The sequence below is a fragment of the Panthera uncia genome (genome assembly GCF_023721935.1).
Source record: "Panthera uncia isolate 11264 chromosome B2 unlocalized genomic scaffold, Puncia_PCG_1.0 HiC_scaffold_24, whole genome shotgun sequence".
Classification (NCBI taxonomy): domain Eukaryota; kingdom Metazoa; phylum Chordata; class Mammalia; order Carnivora; family Felidae; genus Panthera; species Panthera uncia.
The window spans coordinates 111,527,802-111,546,859 of record NW_026057580.1 but is presented as its reverse complement, the minus strand read 5'-3'; the positions used below and the strand labels follow the sequence as shown (position 1 = coordinate 111,546,859).

Below are 19,058 nucleotides of genomic sequence, written 5' to 3'. Positions count from 1 at the left end.
GGGCGGTTCTGTTGTGTGCTTTTGCTCTCGTGGCTTCGACAGTTCCTCTCCGAAGTAGGCGCCAGTAATTATCACTGGGGGGGTTTAACTTGGTTCTCCGTGCAAACCCTTCTCCGTGCTCTCGTGCGGGGTGGAGATCAGCCCCGGCGCCGAATGTGTGAGGAAGTCTGTGTGAGGGGTGTCTTAATGTCCCACACGTCCAAAGGATTTCGTTTCAGTTGACAGGCAGAATTTGAAAATGGGTGCATGTAGCAAGCTGGGTCACTCTTGGGAAATACAAACCCTTTGCCACTTCCCAGCTCCGACTGGGCAAAGCTCAGAATTTTTCAGAGCTGTCTAGGAACCTTGATACCTGGCCCCTCTGGTCACTTTTTAGCCTCTAGTCTGGCGGTTTTCTCCTGGACACACCCCGCAGTCTAGTCTCCCAGAGAGGGGTCTTGCTTTGTCTTCTCTCTAGCACTCAGAGCAGCGCCGGATCCACCCTAGCTTCTTAATACTTACCTAATAAGTATTCATGAATTTTCATGATATTGTCCAAAAGCTTTAGCAAATCCCCAAAGGCTGCGTAAGACCCCATAGAGATTAGAGTCAGCCACAAATACGGAGACTCAAACAAATATTTGAATAATAACTGGAGCACCTGATTGGCTCAGTGGGTGGAGCCTGTAACTCCATAGCAGGGGTGTGAGTGCCGGGGGTCCGGCGCCAGTAGGTCCAGGGGTTCCCGAAGGATGATGATCGGCGTCTGCGAAAATAACAAATGGACACAGACAACAGCAGTGTGTTCGACTGGCCGCTTTATTGTGGCAAGCGTGGCATTATATGTGTTAGCAATTTCCTCGTAGCGTGCGTCATCTATGTTTCTCGGCTTTACCTAATTCTAAAAATGTTCCTTTGTGTAATCACCCATTAAGGAACCTCATGGTTATTTCTTTGTAACGTTCCCCCCTGCCTTTTGCTTATTGATTAATTTCTTCATACTGCTTTCATGATGTAGCTACGTTTATTTATAGTTTATAAAGCGTTTGCTTCGCTATTTTCATGAAAGGTCATCTAGCTCTCAACACCTCAAGTGGAACGTTTATAGGGACATGACTCCTTAATTGTTTCTTTGAACCAAGCTGAGTTTATCCAAGCTGAATTTCTAGGAGGAAGGTTTTTTTTGTTTTGTTTTGTTTTTTGTTTTTTTTTTTTTTTAGAAGTTTGAGGAATCAAAGAGAAATAACCTAAATATGGCAGGAAGGAAAGGGGTTTCTAGGGAAGTAGTGCAGCTTGTTGAGAACAAGGGGGCAAGAGGACTTTGTCACAATGTTGTGGAAGGGAAACTGCTGCCAAGCCTGGAGAATCCTGAAGAGTTTTCAAGTAGATGAAATACTTATTATATCCTGGGAATCTACATTAAGGCCTTGCAAAGGTATGTAAGTGGGCCAAATGAACCAGAGAAGAAAATAGCTGGAGCACAGACCGACCCCACAGGTAAGGTAGGAAAAGCTTGGAGAACACCGTTTCCTTCGGGAGAAATCCTTAGTCTGGAATCATGATGGAATCAGCGGTCCTCCCTAAGAACTCAGCAGCAAATCTAAGATCCTCCTGTCTGAAATGTGTTCCCTGTCCTCAAACATGTGAGAAATGTATGGAGCCTGTCCCCTGGCTTCATACTCTGTTCTATCCCAGTGTCTTCTTACATCTCTGGCCACCCAGTCTCCTTTGTGGACTTACTTTGACTGCCCCTTAATATATTCCCCTGAGGCTATGACTTTGCACTAGCACTCTGGGTAATGCCAGTCACTCCCGTGGCTTCAGTTACTACCATAAGCGGACCATAGTGAAATCTCTGTCTCTAACCTAGTTGTCTCCTGAGCGGATGCCCTCTCCATTGAAATCTCATATAAGCCCATCAAATTTAACAACACATCTAAACCAAACTCATGATAACATCTACCTCTTCCAGCCTTTATTGTTTCTTCTCTATTGAAAATCTCAATTAGCAGTGCACCTATCTTTTGTTAACCCACCTACTGGGGAGGAGCACTCCATGTAGATGGTACTTCTTTCAGGAACCTTTCCTATCTTTCCTAGCATTTGGTGCCCCTTGACATCATCTACCCAACTTATCTTCTTACCAGATGTTAAAACTCCTAGTTTCATCTGTCTCCTGTACTAGACTACATAAGCTTTACAAATCATCTTGTTATATTGCTTTACGCACAGGTTCTAACACATTACAGGCATTCTATATGAGTGAATAGATTCTTTATGTCCCGTGCCTAACACATGTGAATGAATATGAATATATTCTTCTGGATGCAAGGAATGTATCCAGCTGTTTCCCACCTGAAGGCTCTATCAAGAACCAAGTTAAGAGCAAAAATTGAGAGGGTAATTGCTTGCTTCTGTTGAGGCGCCACACAGCACCTGTTTTCAGGGGAGTCCTCATTATAGTTGCGCATCAAGCTCTACTCAGAGCTTTGCATGGACCAGATAGGAACTAAGAATAATGAATAGGCAAAAGGAGAGCAAGAGAATCATTTTAAAAATTGCATCTAGATCAAGGATCATACGCTACCTGGGCTGGTGAGGAATGGGTGGGTAGCCACCATAATCTCCACGTGTGAGCGAGGGGCCACTGCTACAGCAGCGCTCCTCAGCCAGTTTCTCCTGAAGGGGCCTTGGAGCCATTCTTGGTGAAGTTTCACAAAGAGGTTGCAGGAGTGCAGGCCAGATTTAAGCTAGAGGGCAGAACCCCCAAACCTCCCCTGTAGCAAGCTCCCCAGTTGGTCTGAAGGGGGCAGTGAACCACCACTGCAGATTGGCCACAGCTCATTTGCCGTACACTCTGCAACAGGGGTGACTCAATTCTTTCTCGGCACAACTCCTCCATGGTGGCTCCAGACCAAAGGTGATGACGTTATCCAGGATTGTGAGAAGGGTTCATTATGACCACAGGGATAAATGAACTCCTAAGAAAGTGTCGTCAGAGAAGAGCAGGGGGGTAAAGACTGGTCTAGAGGACAAACTGCTACGAATGAGAAATAAGGAGTATCTGAGAGAAAGAATGCCTTTGCATGATGTTTGCAGAAATGTCCCAGAAACTGGAGTGGTCAGTTTTGTCAACTGCAGCCAAGGCCAAGAGAAGGAAGTGAGCCCTCTGTACCAAGCGCTGTGATATTTCTGTTCTCCCAGCAGCAGTGTCCACGGAAACTTCTGTGAGCAGGTGGCAACTGGTACACTTCCAACAATGCCAGACCTTTGCGAAATGTTTTCGTTCCTCTTGTCCACAAACTGGTAACACTTCAAAAGACATATTAGCCACTTCTAAAAGACTATTCTTAATGAAACCCTCTTACTTCAGCCAGTGTCTTCAACTACATACTACAAATCTTTATAATTTGTATTTTCACCATCAGTGCGTTGCTGGGTCCTGTGGTTGTTGCCTGCTCCTACATACCTGACACAGCAGCCTCTCTGACCGCTGGGGGACCATCACCCTCCGCTCAAGCACAGCTCCTTCTCCCACCCAAGAGGACTAGCAGGATGACACAGCCCCAAGCCCAGGCTTTAGGAATCAGACAAACTTTTGCTCCTAGCTTTGGAGGTGGGTATTGCCCAGGAAGCTTTGATGACAGGGCCCTACGGGGCAGATCTAATACCTATCAATCCTTGGGTGACCACTTAACCCTTTCAAACCCCATTTCTTGTTCTGTAAAATGACCAGTTGCCTCTTCTCAAAAGGGTGATGATAAAAATGCAGATTAAAAAAATTACTTGTCAGTTTCTGGCATGTAAGTACTCAAAACAGGTATCAAAAAAACGTTCAGGCACTTTTTGCTATCTTCATAGTACAATTCTCTTCAGAGTGATGCTAAAGTAGAGACATCAAAACTTTACTAACCTTCAGCTTTATCCAAGTTGACTGCACTTACAATTAACCTTCTTTGGCAGTACTCGAGTTTTTGCCAAATGGCGGATTCTCCATTACTGGAGGTTGTCTAAAAAACGCTTCAGTACTCTCACTTATCCCACTTAAAGAGAAGGAATACACTTTTAACAGGAAGTAAACACAGGCAGCTTTTCACCTTTACACCCAAGACCTTACCATTTACTGAGAAGGCACCATGTACTTGGCACCACTGTAAGCACTTTATGTGTATTAGCTCGTTTAAAAAAAAATTTTTTTAATGTTTATTTATTTTTGAGACATTGTGAGAGACAGAGTGCAAGCAGTGGAGAGGCAGACAGAGGGAGACACAGAATCTGAAGCGGGCTCCAGGCTCGGAGCTGTCAGCCCAGAGTCCGATGCAGGGCTCAAACTCACGAACCGTGAGATCATAACCTGAGCCGAAGTTGGACGCTTAACCGACTGAGCCATCCAGGTGCCCCTAGCTCATTTAACTTACAGGCAAAAATTGAGCCACCTAAAGAGAATGCAATTTTCCTGAGTCTTGAAGCAGGTAGTAAGTGGTAAAGCCAGGATTCAAACCCATTAGCTCCAGAGGCCAGGCCATGCTCTGAACTGGATTAAGACTTACCACCTCTCTTATCATAGTCATACCAGCAAATAAAGCATCCAATCCCCAAAATGAAAAATATTGACTTTGCACAATCCCAAGTTCTCTCTGCCTGACACAGATGCATCAGAAACTTGAAAACTGGTAATGACATATAACCGTTCTATATTAAATTTAGTTATAAAATTCTATCACTAGTTGAAAAGTTTATTTCCTATTATACGCCAAGGATTACAGAACCTCAAAGGAAATTCCATTTTTCTTTAAAATGGCAAGGTTAAAAAAGTATCTAAGAAAAACCGAAGTCAAAAGTACTTCATAAATCCAGGGAATATTTAGTATTAAAAAAAAAATTTTTTTTTTACATTTATTTTTGAGAGAAAGAGCGTGAACTGGGGAGGGGCAGAGAGAGAAAGAGCCAGGCACAGAATCCGAAGCAGCTCCAGACTCTGAGCTGTCAGCAGAGAGCCTGATGCGGGGCTCGAGCCCACAAGCTGTGAGAGCATGACCTGAAGTTGGACGCTTAACCGAGTGAACCACCCAGGCGCCCCTAGTATTTTAATATACACCAAAATGTCAAATTATCCTGAGTAAATGTATTTAAAATTGTGTAGGATTTGAGACCGCACAAAAGGCTAACCAAAAGTCACAAAGTGTAGTATCTTAAATACACCAATGAAGACAAGATACACCTGTATGCCAGCTGAACGAGCAAAAACACAGGGCTTATATTCAAATAAGCTGTACCTCAGTTTCGGGTGTCCTAATTCCACTTCTGAGGTCCCTTGATTATATTACAAGAAATATCTAAAACAGTATCTTGCTTTCATCGGAAATCACATTTCCTCTCAACCACATATATGTAAAAAACTATAGATTCTAAAACCATTCTATAACACAGACTTTGATATATCAGTAGACACATTATTAGTATCAGTAGCAGTGGCCAGTGTTTTCAAACAAACATCACTGACTACTACACAGATACCCTAGTGACCTGAAATCATCTCACAAAAACAAAGTCTACTTCTCAACTAAAACCTAACACACACTTAAGGAACCGATTTTCTTCTTTATAAAATTTTTCTGTATATGTGAATATTTTATAATAATTATTTTTACAAGTCAGAAAAAACATTTACAGTCCTAAATTCCACGTTTATCTTGCAAAACAATGCATATTTTTTTTTAAAGATTTTATTTAAGTAAAGTCTATACCCAGTTGTGGGGCTCAAACACACAACCCTGAGATCTAGGAGTCACATGCTCCAGCAACTGTCAGCCAAGCACCCCAAAGAATACATTTTTTAAAAATTAAGTGCACAATCAAAATCAATGCATGAACTGAAGTTTCACTTTTGTGGTATGTTGAAGAATTAGGAGAACTTCAGCAATTCAATGAAAATAAATGCTAAAAACACACACGCAAATAAAAAAAAACTAATGCAAGTGGTTACAATAAAAATCTTTATTTAGGTTTGGTCAGTACAGGTAAGATATACTGGAGTCACAGAGCAATATGCATTAACAGGATACAACAGTTCATAAAAACTGAGTAACTATGCACACAAATTTCTTAAACATTCAGTCACCTAAAGAGAAAATGCACAGATGTAAGGTGGAAAAAACTGTATCTAACACTGAAACTACTCTAGGACTCCATCAGCAAGTCCAGCTTTTAGTGAAAAACTACTGTACTGGGCAAACTTGGCAGTCATAAACCCACATCTACTCTAACAAGTCTGAATGGTGCATAAGTATAATAACAGCATGAGGAAGAATGCCCGTACACAGCACAGGTTCTAGGATAGACACAGATTTATACAGACATCATTGTGTTATACTTTAGGGAAAGATTTCCATTTACAACTTCACATTAACTCATATAAAAATAACTTGACCCTACACAAAATGTCCTTTTAGCAACATTCAAGGTAATTAACTGTTACAATTTCCAAAGTGGCAGAGGTATTGAAGCAAAGGGGGGGGAGGGGCGGGGAGGAAAAGAAAAAAAAAACCACACCCACAAAAAAAAGGCAAATTGTGACAAAAGTATGCGTTAATTTTCCGGACAGTATCCTCTCCCAAATTAAATGACACTGTATAAAAACTTGTTGGAAAAAATATTACAAAACTGAACCCTGTACATTTACACTTGAGTCCAAGCCATTCTGAACGTGGCGGGAACCCGTAGTTCGGTTACCTTTCCCACTCACTGTTTTCTCCTCTTGAGGGTCAGGATTGGAGTCTGTGTCATTTGAGTGGTGTGTGAGAGAGTTTTCACTGCCCGTGGGAGAGTCTACACTTTCATACCCCGCACTGAGTTGATTTACGTAACTACCACCTCCTCTGCCAGTTCTCTCCTCTGAGCTGTTGGAGGCCTTATTCCCATTCCCTGGAGAAGAAGGAAAGTCATCTTCGGCTGTGTCCCCCTCCCTGTGAAATCCAGACCCAGACGTCCTCTGCCGGGAGGAACTGCCATTACTTGGTCCGTTGGCCAGCCGGCTGCAGTCTTTACCTGTGGCCTCCGCCTGTCCTCCAGGCTCGGAAGGTGTAGTCCTGCTGGTACTTGGGGCTGGAGCCTGAGACTGCTGTTGTTGGTACTGAGCCAACTGCTGACGCGTCTCTTTCAGCTGTTGCTGAAGAACTAGAATGGTGCTCTGCATACCCTCAACTTCTTCGTCAAGTTGAATGATGAAGTCATTCAGTTCTGTGCAAAGGAGAGTCAAACCTACTTTAATATCTCTGAAAACAGATTTTAAAATATTGCTTAGCGCCTGCCACAAAGCTAGACAGTCAATAAATGTTTAAGTGAACAAATACAAGTCTAAAAGTCACAAACTATTTCAAGCTTTTGCTTAGAATTTAAAAATAGTCATTCAAGAATGAGTTTGTTTGGGGTGGAAGTAGGGGTGGGGGAGACTTGCTTAAAATATCTATAAAGCAACCAAGTTCCAACTGACCCAAGCCATCTAGCCATATACAACTCATTATAGCCCACAAAATCCACTCCACATGGGTTTACCTCTGGGCCCACATGGCCACTCCCCTTACTCCTTATTCTCCTAATCAGTGTCTGTCTCAGCTCCACAGCAGGTTCAGCCCTAGGAAACAGTGGGTCCTCTACTCTAACACTCCAAAGAGGCCTATGCTATAACAAAGGACTGTCCCACATCCAAAAAAAATTAGAGAAAATAACTCTTGAAAACTGATAAAATACACATGTCCATTAAATCCTAAAAAGCCTTGGGAGAGGAAAAAGTCCTTCACTACTATACTGAAATCTATTTTCTATGTTTACGAACAGTAAGAGCTAACAACTATCACTATGAGAAGATACTTTAAAAGATACTACACTGACTACTGATCTTCACAATTAACTGTCAAATATACTAATTCTCAATTTAGTTTTCACTGGTGAGATATTTTAGGTACTATTCATCCTTCCTCAAAGAGAAGAGAAACAGAACAGATGCAGCTACACTTGCCAAAAAAAAAAAAAAAAAAGTGTGGGGGAGGCGGGCGGAGACAGAGACTGAATTAAGTTTACCTTTAGCAAATTTAAGTATTACATTACATGTTTAGCAGCACCTGGGTGACTCGCTTAAGTGTCTGGCTCTTGATTTCGGCTCAGGTCATGATCTCATCGTCAGTAGACTGAGTCCCACATCAGGCTCAAGTTGGGCGTGGAGACTACTTAAGATTCTTATTCATTCTCGCTCTCCTCTCTGCCCCTCCAGAGCTCATGCTCATTCTTTCTCTTTCCAAAAAAAGTTACATCTTATTCACTAAACAGGACCTTAACAGGTACAATCAATTCTTTATATTTAGACCACTGGAAATAGCCAAATACCTCCAAGATTTACACTTACAGAGAAATTGGTTAAATGGAGATAACCCCCTTTTAAAAACACTGAATTTAAATTTGTCTACATACAGCCTTATGTTTCACCAAATTGCACCCCTCCAAAACCAAAAACTTCTCGAAATTTGCACAATGAACAATTAGGAGGAGGGGGACCGCTAAAATTAAAATGGCTTTGCTACTCAACTAGAAATTTTTAAGTTTAGAGAACAAGTGAGCGGGGGAGGAGCAGAGAGAACTCTGAACAGTCTCCTTCCTGTCAGCAAGGAGCCCAATGTGGGGCCTGAACTCACAAACCTGGAGATCATGACCTGAGCTGAAACCAAGAGTTGGATGCTTCACCAACAGAGCCAACCAGGTGCCCCAGCTAGAAATGTTTCATTTGTAATTTTATAGAACTACTGGCAGAGATTAGCACATACAGAATCTAATCTATAATATTCATGCCTGGCAAGTTTTTTAAAGCCAGTGCAAATTTAACCAAACTTTTCAAAAATCCCCTTACCATCCTGACTGCTTTTAAGCTCCTCACTATATTTCTTCTGTAAAGCCAACTCTGCTTCAAGTTGTGCAATACGTCCCTGGGACAGCTGCCTTCCAAGTTCTTGATTCTCCTGGATAAGCATTCGACACTTCGCCATTAACTTTTTGCCTGTTTGGCTGCAAAGGAAAGAGCCATCCATCACAAAATGAAGACAAGTTTCTACAACCTTGTTTACTTGCAATTATTACAGCAATAGATGTAACACGTACAGAATGTAACTGTCACAGCAGATGCCTCCCTATAATTACCATCTTCTCTTCTGGAACACGTCCATCTTCTGCATTTCAGTATTTTGCCAATACAGCAGCAAAAATAAACCCTAAACAAAAAGTACCCAAATGGCCACATCTTCTATTACACTAATAATTAATTCTGGTATCTATTTTCATCCCAATTTATCATTTGTAATAGAAACAAACCAGTTAATTAACACACATCTCAGATATATCAGTATTAAAAAAACACTAAGGTACTTAGCTTGGAACAGTAAAGTTCTTGAAAAGGTAAAGGCAGTATCATAAGCAGAGTATATTTATTCTTGCTAAAACAGCATTTGATGAGGATGCCTCTTAATAAGCTGTTCTCACAAGAAGGTTTACTGCAGTAAGTGAGGCATATTCAGTAACTGTTTTTAAGGAGCCGTTTAAAAACCCGTTAAGACTATTTCCATTCACTAATCTTCATTTAACTTCTTTATTATATACTTCTGAGCTATCTTCGACTATAAACATAAATTTAAAAAAATTTAATATTGATATGTGGTTAAGATTTTATTCATGTTTAATAGGTTATCTTTAGAACAGAAAACTAAGATTGGGATTACTTATCACAAATAACACTGATGTAAATATCTGCCAAATTAGGGATACCAAACTTTCCACAAATTAGTTACCAATGCCCAGTGCAACACTCCATAAAGACTACACACACATACACAGCAACTGCAAAAATGCAATCAAATGCCTTAATAACAGTCTTCAATAAAACTTTACAGCTTTTCTTTAGCCTCAATAATAGAAATGATGACTTCTAAAGGCATCTGATTTAAATACATAATTGTGATATTACCTGACACTTGAATAAGGACAGTCTGATATTTTTAACTTTTTTTTTTTTTTTTTTTTTTTTTTTTTTTTAACTAAGTAGGCTCTACACCTACACCCAAGTAGGCTTGAACTCACGACCCCATGATCAAGAGTCGCATGCTCCACAGGGATGGTCTGGTATTCTTGTGATGGCGTTAAGTTCAGAAAGACTTAATGGGTTAAAAAAAAAGTTTTGCTGACATTTCCTGTCCTTTCCTTCCTTTAGTGGGGCTTTCACTTGCCTGATACATTACTTCACAAGGCATCATATCCTGTTATATAAGCCTTCAGACTTTTTAAATGAGAGCATTTTGTGGAGTGCCTGGGTGGCTCAATTGGTTAGGCGGCCGACTTGCGGTTTCAGCTCAGGTCATGCCCTCACGGTTCGGAACTTTGAGCCCCTCGTCGGGCTCTGTGCTGTTAGCACAGGTGCCCACTTCAGATCCTCTGTCCCCTCCCCTCTCTGCACTCTCCTCGTTCTCTCTCCAAAATATTTAAAAAGTAAGTTAAATGAGAGCATTTTGTGATTCTCATTCTTTGACTCAGCGTTCTAGTGTTTTTATCCATTGTATATACTCTACCCTAATTCAGGGGTAATTTAAGCAAAAGTTCGTAAATTAACTTTCTCTGTGGTACAGTGAAACCTGGGTTACTGCTGCTTGGAGCAGCCTCAGGTGAAAGCACTTGCTAAGGGTTTTATTCTCTCTACGGTAACTCTATTAGCTGGTGTTCTTGCTCGTTGCTACTGTAGCTCCAGACTCCCCCTCATCGCCCATCAGTACCCTCCGACTTTGGCTTCCACTGAACAAGAGTTTAGAAATCCAGTGAGGAGTTAAAAGACGGGGCACCACTGTCAGGCAGCGCGCTCCTCCCACGCCCTGCCCGCGCTCCCAAGTTTGTTTTCTTACAAAGTCTATAGCTTCAGTGTTTTCCAACTAACCTGAAAATCCTATGTGAATTTAATAAAGGTTAGAAAAAAAAGACTACTGGTAAAACCAATACATTAACTTGTGACCTGACTTAACCTCGTATAAAGTACCACAAATTCTAATAGAAAAAATGCTTCCTTTATGGTCATACCTTTTAATAAATGCCTGTTCTAAGATAATCCTATCACTTCTGAAATTAGTGATTACTGAAACAAGTCTTAAAACACTTTACCATTTTACCATGTCATGTGAGATTTATATTGTGTTCATTACATCCTCCAAAATGGTAAGAGTTCAATTACCAATAACTGTCTTTGGAATAATTTTCTTTAATTACACCCCCCACCCTGCCCCATAACCCATTCCTAAAAATCAAATAATCCCAAAGAAAATATGAAAGGAAACAGTCTTGAGAGAAAGATTTATAAAAAAGAACAGACACTATACATTGCTTTATGATCACAAGGAAGGGGGCCAGGGTATCTGAGACATGTACACACAATTGCCTAAATGATTAAACGCAAAACAGAACTGTCAAAATAACTGAAATATACCTCTCTTAAATACTCTAAAATATATGCACTGTTACATGTATGAAGTATTTCAACTAAAGAAGATAATTTAGAGAATCTTTCTCTTTCAAAATTAAAACAGAATAGGAAAATGGGGGGGGGGGAACCATAACCCATTCTATTTGAATTACTCCAGACACAGCACTGATTAATAAGCACTGTTTCAAGTTAATGATGTATTTATAGTACCATTTATACCCTATTCTTTACAGAACAAAAATTCACTTACAGGTGATTAAAATAAATTATGATTTATTAATACAATGGAAATATTATGTACCCATTAAAAATGAAGTAATCTAATAAAAGAATGAAAAAACCATGCAAGGGATAAACTGTGTCTGTGTGTTAGGGGGAGGGGGACACCAAGCTGCAATCGTGTATGTACGTTCACATTTGTTTAAAATCAATGTATATAAAATGACTGTATGTGCACAGAAACGATCTTGATGATACCCAAGAAATTTAACAGTGGTTACTGTTCCTGGAGAACACAATGGGGAATGGCAAGGTCACATCCAGAAGGGACTCTCATTTTTTGTCTCCACCTTTCTTCATGCTGTTCCAATTTTATACATGAGCATGTATTATCTTATTAAAAAAATATTTTTAACCCCACAGAGAAAAACCCCCACAGACCTCACAATGACTCTTACCTAAGCAGTAAAGAAGGATGCTAGCTAATAAAATTTGAGTACACGTTAATAATACATTTTATGAATTATTTCTTGACCTACTAAAAGTACGTAGGCCATTTCTACTGTGATCTTAAATGGCATAAAATATATACAAATGCCTTAATGCGGCACATTTTTGTTTACTTACCCTCCAACCCCACAAATAGTGAGAATTTTAGAAGCGGATTTTCTTGCCGTAAAATCACACAAACCACTTCTTCAACCCACCCTCTGCCCCACAATCAGTTCCCTAAAGCACAAACATATAAGATACTTACAATTGATTTGAATGGTTAAGAGAGAACTTAAGTCACCCTTGTTAAAACTGCACTTAAGCGTTGGGACAATCTGGAACATTTATCTTCCACTCATCTTAGACTCCATTATCACCAAGTGAAAATTCTCATTGGTGACTTAGAGAATGATCTGACGAAAAAAATTCACCTCCAGGATTGGATGGAAGCATGAAGAAATAATGCCTCATTTATCTAAATGATCAAATGAATTTGCTAGAAATGATCACTATACCTTTTTTTCAATTCACAAAATGTCTCACTTAGGCCAGCCCACAGTTCCAATACATTATTTCCCCCAATCTTCTGGCAGGCACCCTGTGAAGCTGTCCCACATTAATTTCTACTGCAATACCCTGGGACAAGGTGTCAAAAAGTAGCAAGTGTCAAGTCTCCTTGTCTTTTATGATACCAGCTGGAAAAAAGTAGGTCTTTAAAAATGTGACACAGAGCCTTTTCCTTCACTTTGAAGAGCATGGCAACAATTTTTCCAAAATCAATCTGCTCTCCACAGCCCCCCAAAATCAAAATGTTAAAAGTACAACAAAATCATCAGAGTATTCCTTGAACTTAAAAAAAAAAAAAGAAAGAAAAAAGAAAAAAAAAACCAACTACTTCAAGGCACATTTAATTTAATATCAAGAGTGCAATACAAAAGGCCCCAAATACAATGAAGGAAACACATTCCCCCATTAACACCAACGACAATACTCTTTCAACATGTGCCTGTTGAATGGAATGGGGATTTAATTTCACTACTGAAAAAAATAACGCGGTGAGTCTCATCACAGCCAATATCCTTATACAATCTAGTAGTGAAATGAATGTTCATAATGCTTCAAACAGTTTCAACCTGAAGTTTGATACCACACCTTTATGTTTGTACAGTCCTCAATAAGATTATCTACAGCATTAGCAAGAATTCAAAGAACAAACCATTGATTAAACCCACATTGATTTAAGGCTCAATCAAGTAATATAGAGCCCCAAACTAAACGGTTATGAACTACTTGTACTGACATCTATTATTTGATTCTCTCACGACTATTAAGTTGGTTCCTTAGCAAATGAAGCTCTTTAAAGGCAAAATTCACCTCATTTGAGTTTTGACCCAGAAGTTCAACAACAATCACGAAGTCCACAGTCTTATTGGCAAAACTGATATACAGTGTCTCTAAGTCACTATGCTCAAGGTTAAGAGCGATGCATATTCCATTTTTACATTTTACTGGAATTTTACATGTTCAATTCATGATTTTAAATCTCTAGGTTTTCATTCCTCCAAACTGTCTGAAGACACAGTGTGCCACAGACTTAAGACTTCTGTTTCTCCCTCTATTTTCTTCAAACAGAAACATTTCTCAAGTGTCTACATGTTCTAGAAGGGGAATTTTTCGGAGGTGGCCACTTCTTCGGAATAGTCCGACGCCATCAGGCCTCTGAAGCAAGGGGAGGGGGAAGAGAAAAAAGCTGAAACACAAGGTTCATCTGGTAAGTTTTACATTAACCATTACAAGCTGGATAGTGTAAGAATGTGGCTTTTTTTGGCTCAAAAAGTCTGAGTCTTGGTGTGGAAACGAGTACTTGGCTGTCCCACCACAGCTTTCTCGCAGTGGGACTGTCAGGGAAGTCTTGACTGGGGAGTATGATTTGTTTACCTATCAGGCGTAAACTTCCAGGCACTCAGTTCATTTTGGGCTTGTTCCAGTTTGTCTTTAGTCTGTTCCAGTTCACCTTTCATTTTTAGGAAAAACAAGTTGATCGCTGGGTCTACCATTGTTGATCTCAGTTGGGCAACGCTAGGCTGCTGGACTTGCTTGAGGTACTGGATTTGAGTCTGTACAAAGTAAAAGAAACAATTACTACCAAATCAAAGAAAATATACACGAGAAGGTGGCGTAAAACCCCTTTTGTTCACAGAATTTACCAATTTATTAAATCCTTCCTCCTTTAATCTTAACATCCTCTAAAAAAAGTGTAAATTGTAAACAACTATTTAAGGTTACCCATGTAGGAATTAAGGCTACAATTGCATTTCCATATTTGGAATCTTTAAAGAGGCTGTATCTTACTTCGCAACCAAAGGATACAAAAAAATCAGTTATATTTACTAAAAATATTGACACCCCTAGAAAATTGCCAAGTTTAAAATATTATCTAAGAGTACAGTAGTTTATTTGTATCTATGGAAATTATTCTATGTATAGGTCTCCTAAAAATATACCAAGTACAAGATTATAACTTAAAATACACATTTGTATTTCCAAATTTAAAAATACACCGTGCTTATATTTATGAGGTGGTATTACAGCTTTATAAATAGCTCAAGTGAAAATGAAGTATATATTCATTTTTTTCCTTCTGAGTAGATATGAATCACAGAATTATATAGGTGGAAGGTGACTGACCAAATCCAAACTGCTCATTTTTGAAATTAAATAAGGCAAATGTCTACAGATACACAGTTCAGTGCCAGAATGGAGACTAGAATCTAGTTCTCAAGCCTCCTGACTCCCAGTCTGGGGCTTTTTCCACCACACCAGAACCCTTCTACTTACATATGAAACCTTCAATTTCGACTTCAGTTGTACTATTACTAGCACACTAACATTACATTTCTAAAATATGAAATACAGTTTATTAGCATTAAATGCATCACTTTCTTCACACCCAAAGTAGTTTTGGTTCAAGATCCTGCTGCACACTAACACTTAAAATAGGATTAAAGTAAACAATTTATAAGCTGCTAATTTCTACCAAAATTTAGCATAAAGTACAAATATGCTATGTGGATTGGAAATATATTTACTATTTCACTGAGCAAACAGAGGTAATTTTTTATTTAGCATAAGGAAATTTCTTAAAGTTACTCATTAAAAAAAAATTTTTTTTTTTGAATGTTTATTTTTGAGAGAGAGGGAGAGAGAGAGAGACACAGCACGAGCAGGGGAGGGGCAGAGAGGGAGACACAGAATCTGAAGCAGGCTCCAGGCTGTCAGCACAGAGCCCGACACGGGGCTCAAACTCACGAGCCATAAGATCACGACCTGAGCCGAAGTTGGACGCCCAACCGACTGAGCCACCCAGGCGCCCCAAAAGCTACTCATTTTTTAAAAAGCGTTTTATTTTTGAGAGAGAGAGAGCATGAGTGGGAGAGGGACGGGGGTGGGGGGGAAACACAGAGGATCCAAAGTGGGCTCTGCGCTGCAGCAGCTCGAGCCCTATGCTGGGCTCGATCTCCCGAACTGCGAGATCATGACCTGAGCCAAAGTTGTATGCTCAACCAACTGAGCCACCAGGTGCTCCTTAAAGTCACTCATTTTAAACAAAAAAGTGCAGCTGCTTATTTAACATAAGACCAGTTGTTAAGATAACTGAACAGGAACAAAGCATGTCATACAGCACATATCACCCACTGTTATCCCTAAGAAAACATGCCTCTCCGAGATGGACATAGTTACTATTTAGGTTTACAAAGTGAACTGCCCTCATCTGCCATAGATAATCTTGTCCTTTCCTAATGGTTTTGTTCCTACCACCCTTTCTGCAAAATCTTACTCTGTAACTAACTGAAAACGAGCTGGTTCAGCTGACATGTGAAGGGGAAAATTATTAAAAAAAAGTATGACTGGAAATGGTTAGATTCTAGTTGAAATAACCTTAAAAACCTAGGATGAAAAGACAGAAGGGTAAATGAGCATCACCAAAGGCTCTGATCAGGCATGATGTTACCAAAACTGTCTGTGCCATAGCATAGCTGGAGAATAGAAGTGAGTCAACAGTATATATTGTCTAGGCAAGCAGTAAGAAGTATGTGACCTAGGTGTTGTATGAAAGGAGCACTCACTTGACAAGGATGGAAGAGGCCCTCGGGCATGACAACACATATGGTTAAGGCACTGCCACCTATTTCGTGTCATCTAACCATCGTTAAAAAAAGGTACATGAACTAGGATGTCAAGAGTAGGGCTCAAGAAAGAATTCAAGACACACTGGTGCTAGGAGATATTAGCACTGGCACCCTCCAATCACACTCTACCAGCAGTTTGTATCTTGCAGATAAGATTCTTCCATTGCATGTATAAGCATCTGGCACAATGCCATGCAAACTGACCCAAAACTAGGTAGAATCTAGAATCCTTAGTATCAAAAAAAGGAGAAAAGTATTTAAGAGTTTTGAGATTGGGGTGTTACCTATAAAGAAAGAAAATTAGGGGTGTCTGGGTGGCTGGCTCAGTCAGTTGAGCGCCTGACTTTGGCTCAGGTCATGATCTCACGGTTCGTGGGTTCGAGCCCCATGTTGGGCTCTGTGCTGACAGCTCAGAGCCTGCAGCCTGCTTTGGATTCTATGCCTCCCTCTCCCACTCTCTCTGCTCCTCCCCCCTGACTTGGCTCTGCTCTCTCTCTCTCAAAAATAAACAAGCTTTGGGGCGACTGGGTGGCTCAGTCAGTTAAGCGGCCGACTTCAGCTCAGGTCATGATCTCGCGGTCCGTGAGTTCGAGCCCCGCGTCGGGCTCTGTGCTGACAGCTCAGAGCCTGGAGCCTGTTTCAGAGTCTGTGTCTCCCTCTCTCTGACCCTCCCCCATTCATGCTCTGTCTCTCTCTGTCTCAAAAATAAATAAATGTTAAAAAAAAATTAAAAAAAAATAAACAAGCATTAAAAAAAAAAAAAAGAAAAGAAAATTATATTCAAACTATTGGTGAGACTTCTTGAAACCAAGTGTCCAGGTAAAAAATACAGCCAAAGGTGGGGGGTGGTCAAGAGATAAAAATATAGAAAGTAAAGGTGTGTGATTACTGAGAAAACAAACTTTACAGGAAGTAAAAGGACTGTGACTGAACCCTGAAAAACATTTTATTAGTGAGAAAACAACTAGGAATAGGACTGTGTCCCATTTATGATCAGAGTCTCCAGTGACCAGAATATTATCTTTTGCATTAGATTTAATAAACAATGTATCAGACCAATGGAGATTACACAAAAGAATTCAAGAAAATTTCAGATTTTCAGGCTGCCTGTCTGGCAGTTGGAAGAACATGCAACTTGATCTCAGGGTCATGAGTTTGAGCCCCACATCGGGTGTAAAGATAGATTACTTTAAATACATAAAATTTTAAGAAATTTCAGATTTTTAAAATTAGTAACAACATGGATAGAGCTACCTCTATTTTACATAACATATACACAAACACTAAATAAAAAGGAATAACTGGGACTACAGAAGACAGCGTAAAATCGAACCTAAATCCAACCAGACCTAAATGATCAAACATGTCAATGGATTTCAGATCTGTGTACAAATGAAAGCTATTAACAATTAAAAGCAGACATGGCAGAGGTTGCTGATACCAGGAAGAAGTTTTTTTATGCACAGAGAGGTAAAGAGAGCAGAGGAGAAACAGCTTGCTTAGAAAGGAGCAAATGCTCCTTATACTCTCAGATACCAACCTACTAAAAAACATCTGAATCAATATACTGATTATTGTATCATGGAAAATAACTGAAAACTTTGAACTTCCTGGCCATTGAAAAAAACTTCAAATCCGACAACAGGGTGATCACCCAAGATTTTACAATTTGCATATTTATAGCATGAAGCTGATCTATCTCAACAAAATGTGCGTTTATACTCACGAGCAAGTATATAAAATTCGCTAACTACGAATACACATCATAATGCAGACTAAAACCCAATTTCGCCAAAAGACTTAAACCACTTGAAATACTCACAGTACACTCTTGCATCTCTTGCTCCTTGGTAGCCAGTCGCATTACTAGGATGTTTTCCCTGCGGGCAGACTCTTGCTGTTGTTGCTTTAGTTTTTCTTCAGACTCTCTTAACCCAGTTACGTCATTAGCTGATGATTAGAAGAAAAAAAAATCCCCAAACATTAGGACATATAATTTCAAGATCAACCTGACGTACCCAAATAAAGTTCCGACTGCCTCTGTCAAGAATAAAAAAAACAAAGGCAAAAAAATTCATCTAGTCTTTAGTTTCTATCCTAATGTGTTCTTGATCACGAGTGCTCTTTCAGGAGGCAGTGGTGTTAGAGTGGCCCACAGCCACCTCATCCTACATGGGATTACATTATTCTTGTCCAATCCATCTCCCAGAACATGGGAAGCTTCATTATTTGCATCCGTCTATACTGTAACACACTGACAAAGTCCTGACTATATTGTTTTTAACCTATTCAATGTAAATATGCCAAAAACTGCACGATTATTACTTTAAGCTCTCATAATGCTAATGTGTGTGGATTATAATATAGTCATATAGTAACTGAAATTTCAGGTTATTAAGCTTTCTGGACTTGAAAAACTATATTGTCCCCCTCTGCCCTTTTCAATTTTTGAGAGAGCGAGCGAGCGAAAGCGCGCGCACACACACACACAAGCAGGGCAGGGACAGAGAGGGAAACAGAGAATCCCAAGCAGGCTGTGTTGGGACACTCAACCAAATAAGCCACCCAGGTGTCCCTATATTATATTGACCCTTTTTAAAAAAGTTTATTTACTGTGTGTGTGTGTGTGTGTGTGTGTGTGTGTGTGTGGTGTGTGTGTGTGTGTGTGTGGTGTG

General features: G+C 39.9%; 1 protein-coding gene and 1 pseudogene across 3 annotated transcripts in view; one reads left to right on the top strand and one right to left on the bottom strand.

Annotated features, from left to right (window-relative positions):
• Nucleotides 1-5,961: 5,961 nt before the first annotated feature.
• Nucleotides 5,962-19,058, bottom strand: part of WTAP (WT1 associated protein) — a 26,513-nt gene continuing 13,416 nt past the window's right edge. For all 3 annotated transcript variants that reach the window (XM_049654530.1, XM_049654529.1, XM_049654531.1), the window contains exons 5-8: nt 18,206-18,333; nt 14,132-14,310; nt 8,879-9,033; nt 5,962-7,218 (exon numbers count right to left, since the gene is read on the bottom strand). In XM_049654530.1, coding sequence (XP_049510487.1) covers nt 6,635-7,218; nt 8,879-9,033; nt 14,132-14,310; nt 18,206-18,333 — 1,046 coding nt within the window. In that variant the 3' untranslated portion in view covers nt 5,962-6,634. The remainder of the gene's footprint in view (nt 7,219-8,878; nt 9,034-14,131; nt 14,311-18,205; nt 18,334-19,058) is intronic.
• On the top strand, nt 16,297-16,409 carry LOC125939237 (uncharacterized; annotated as a pseudogene).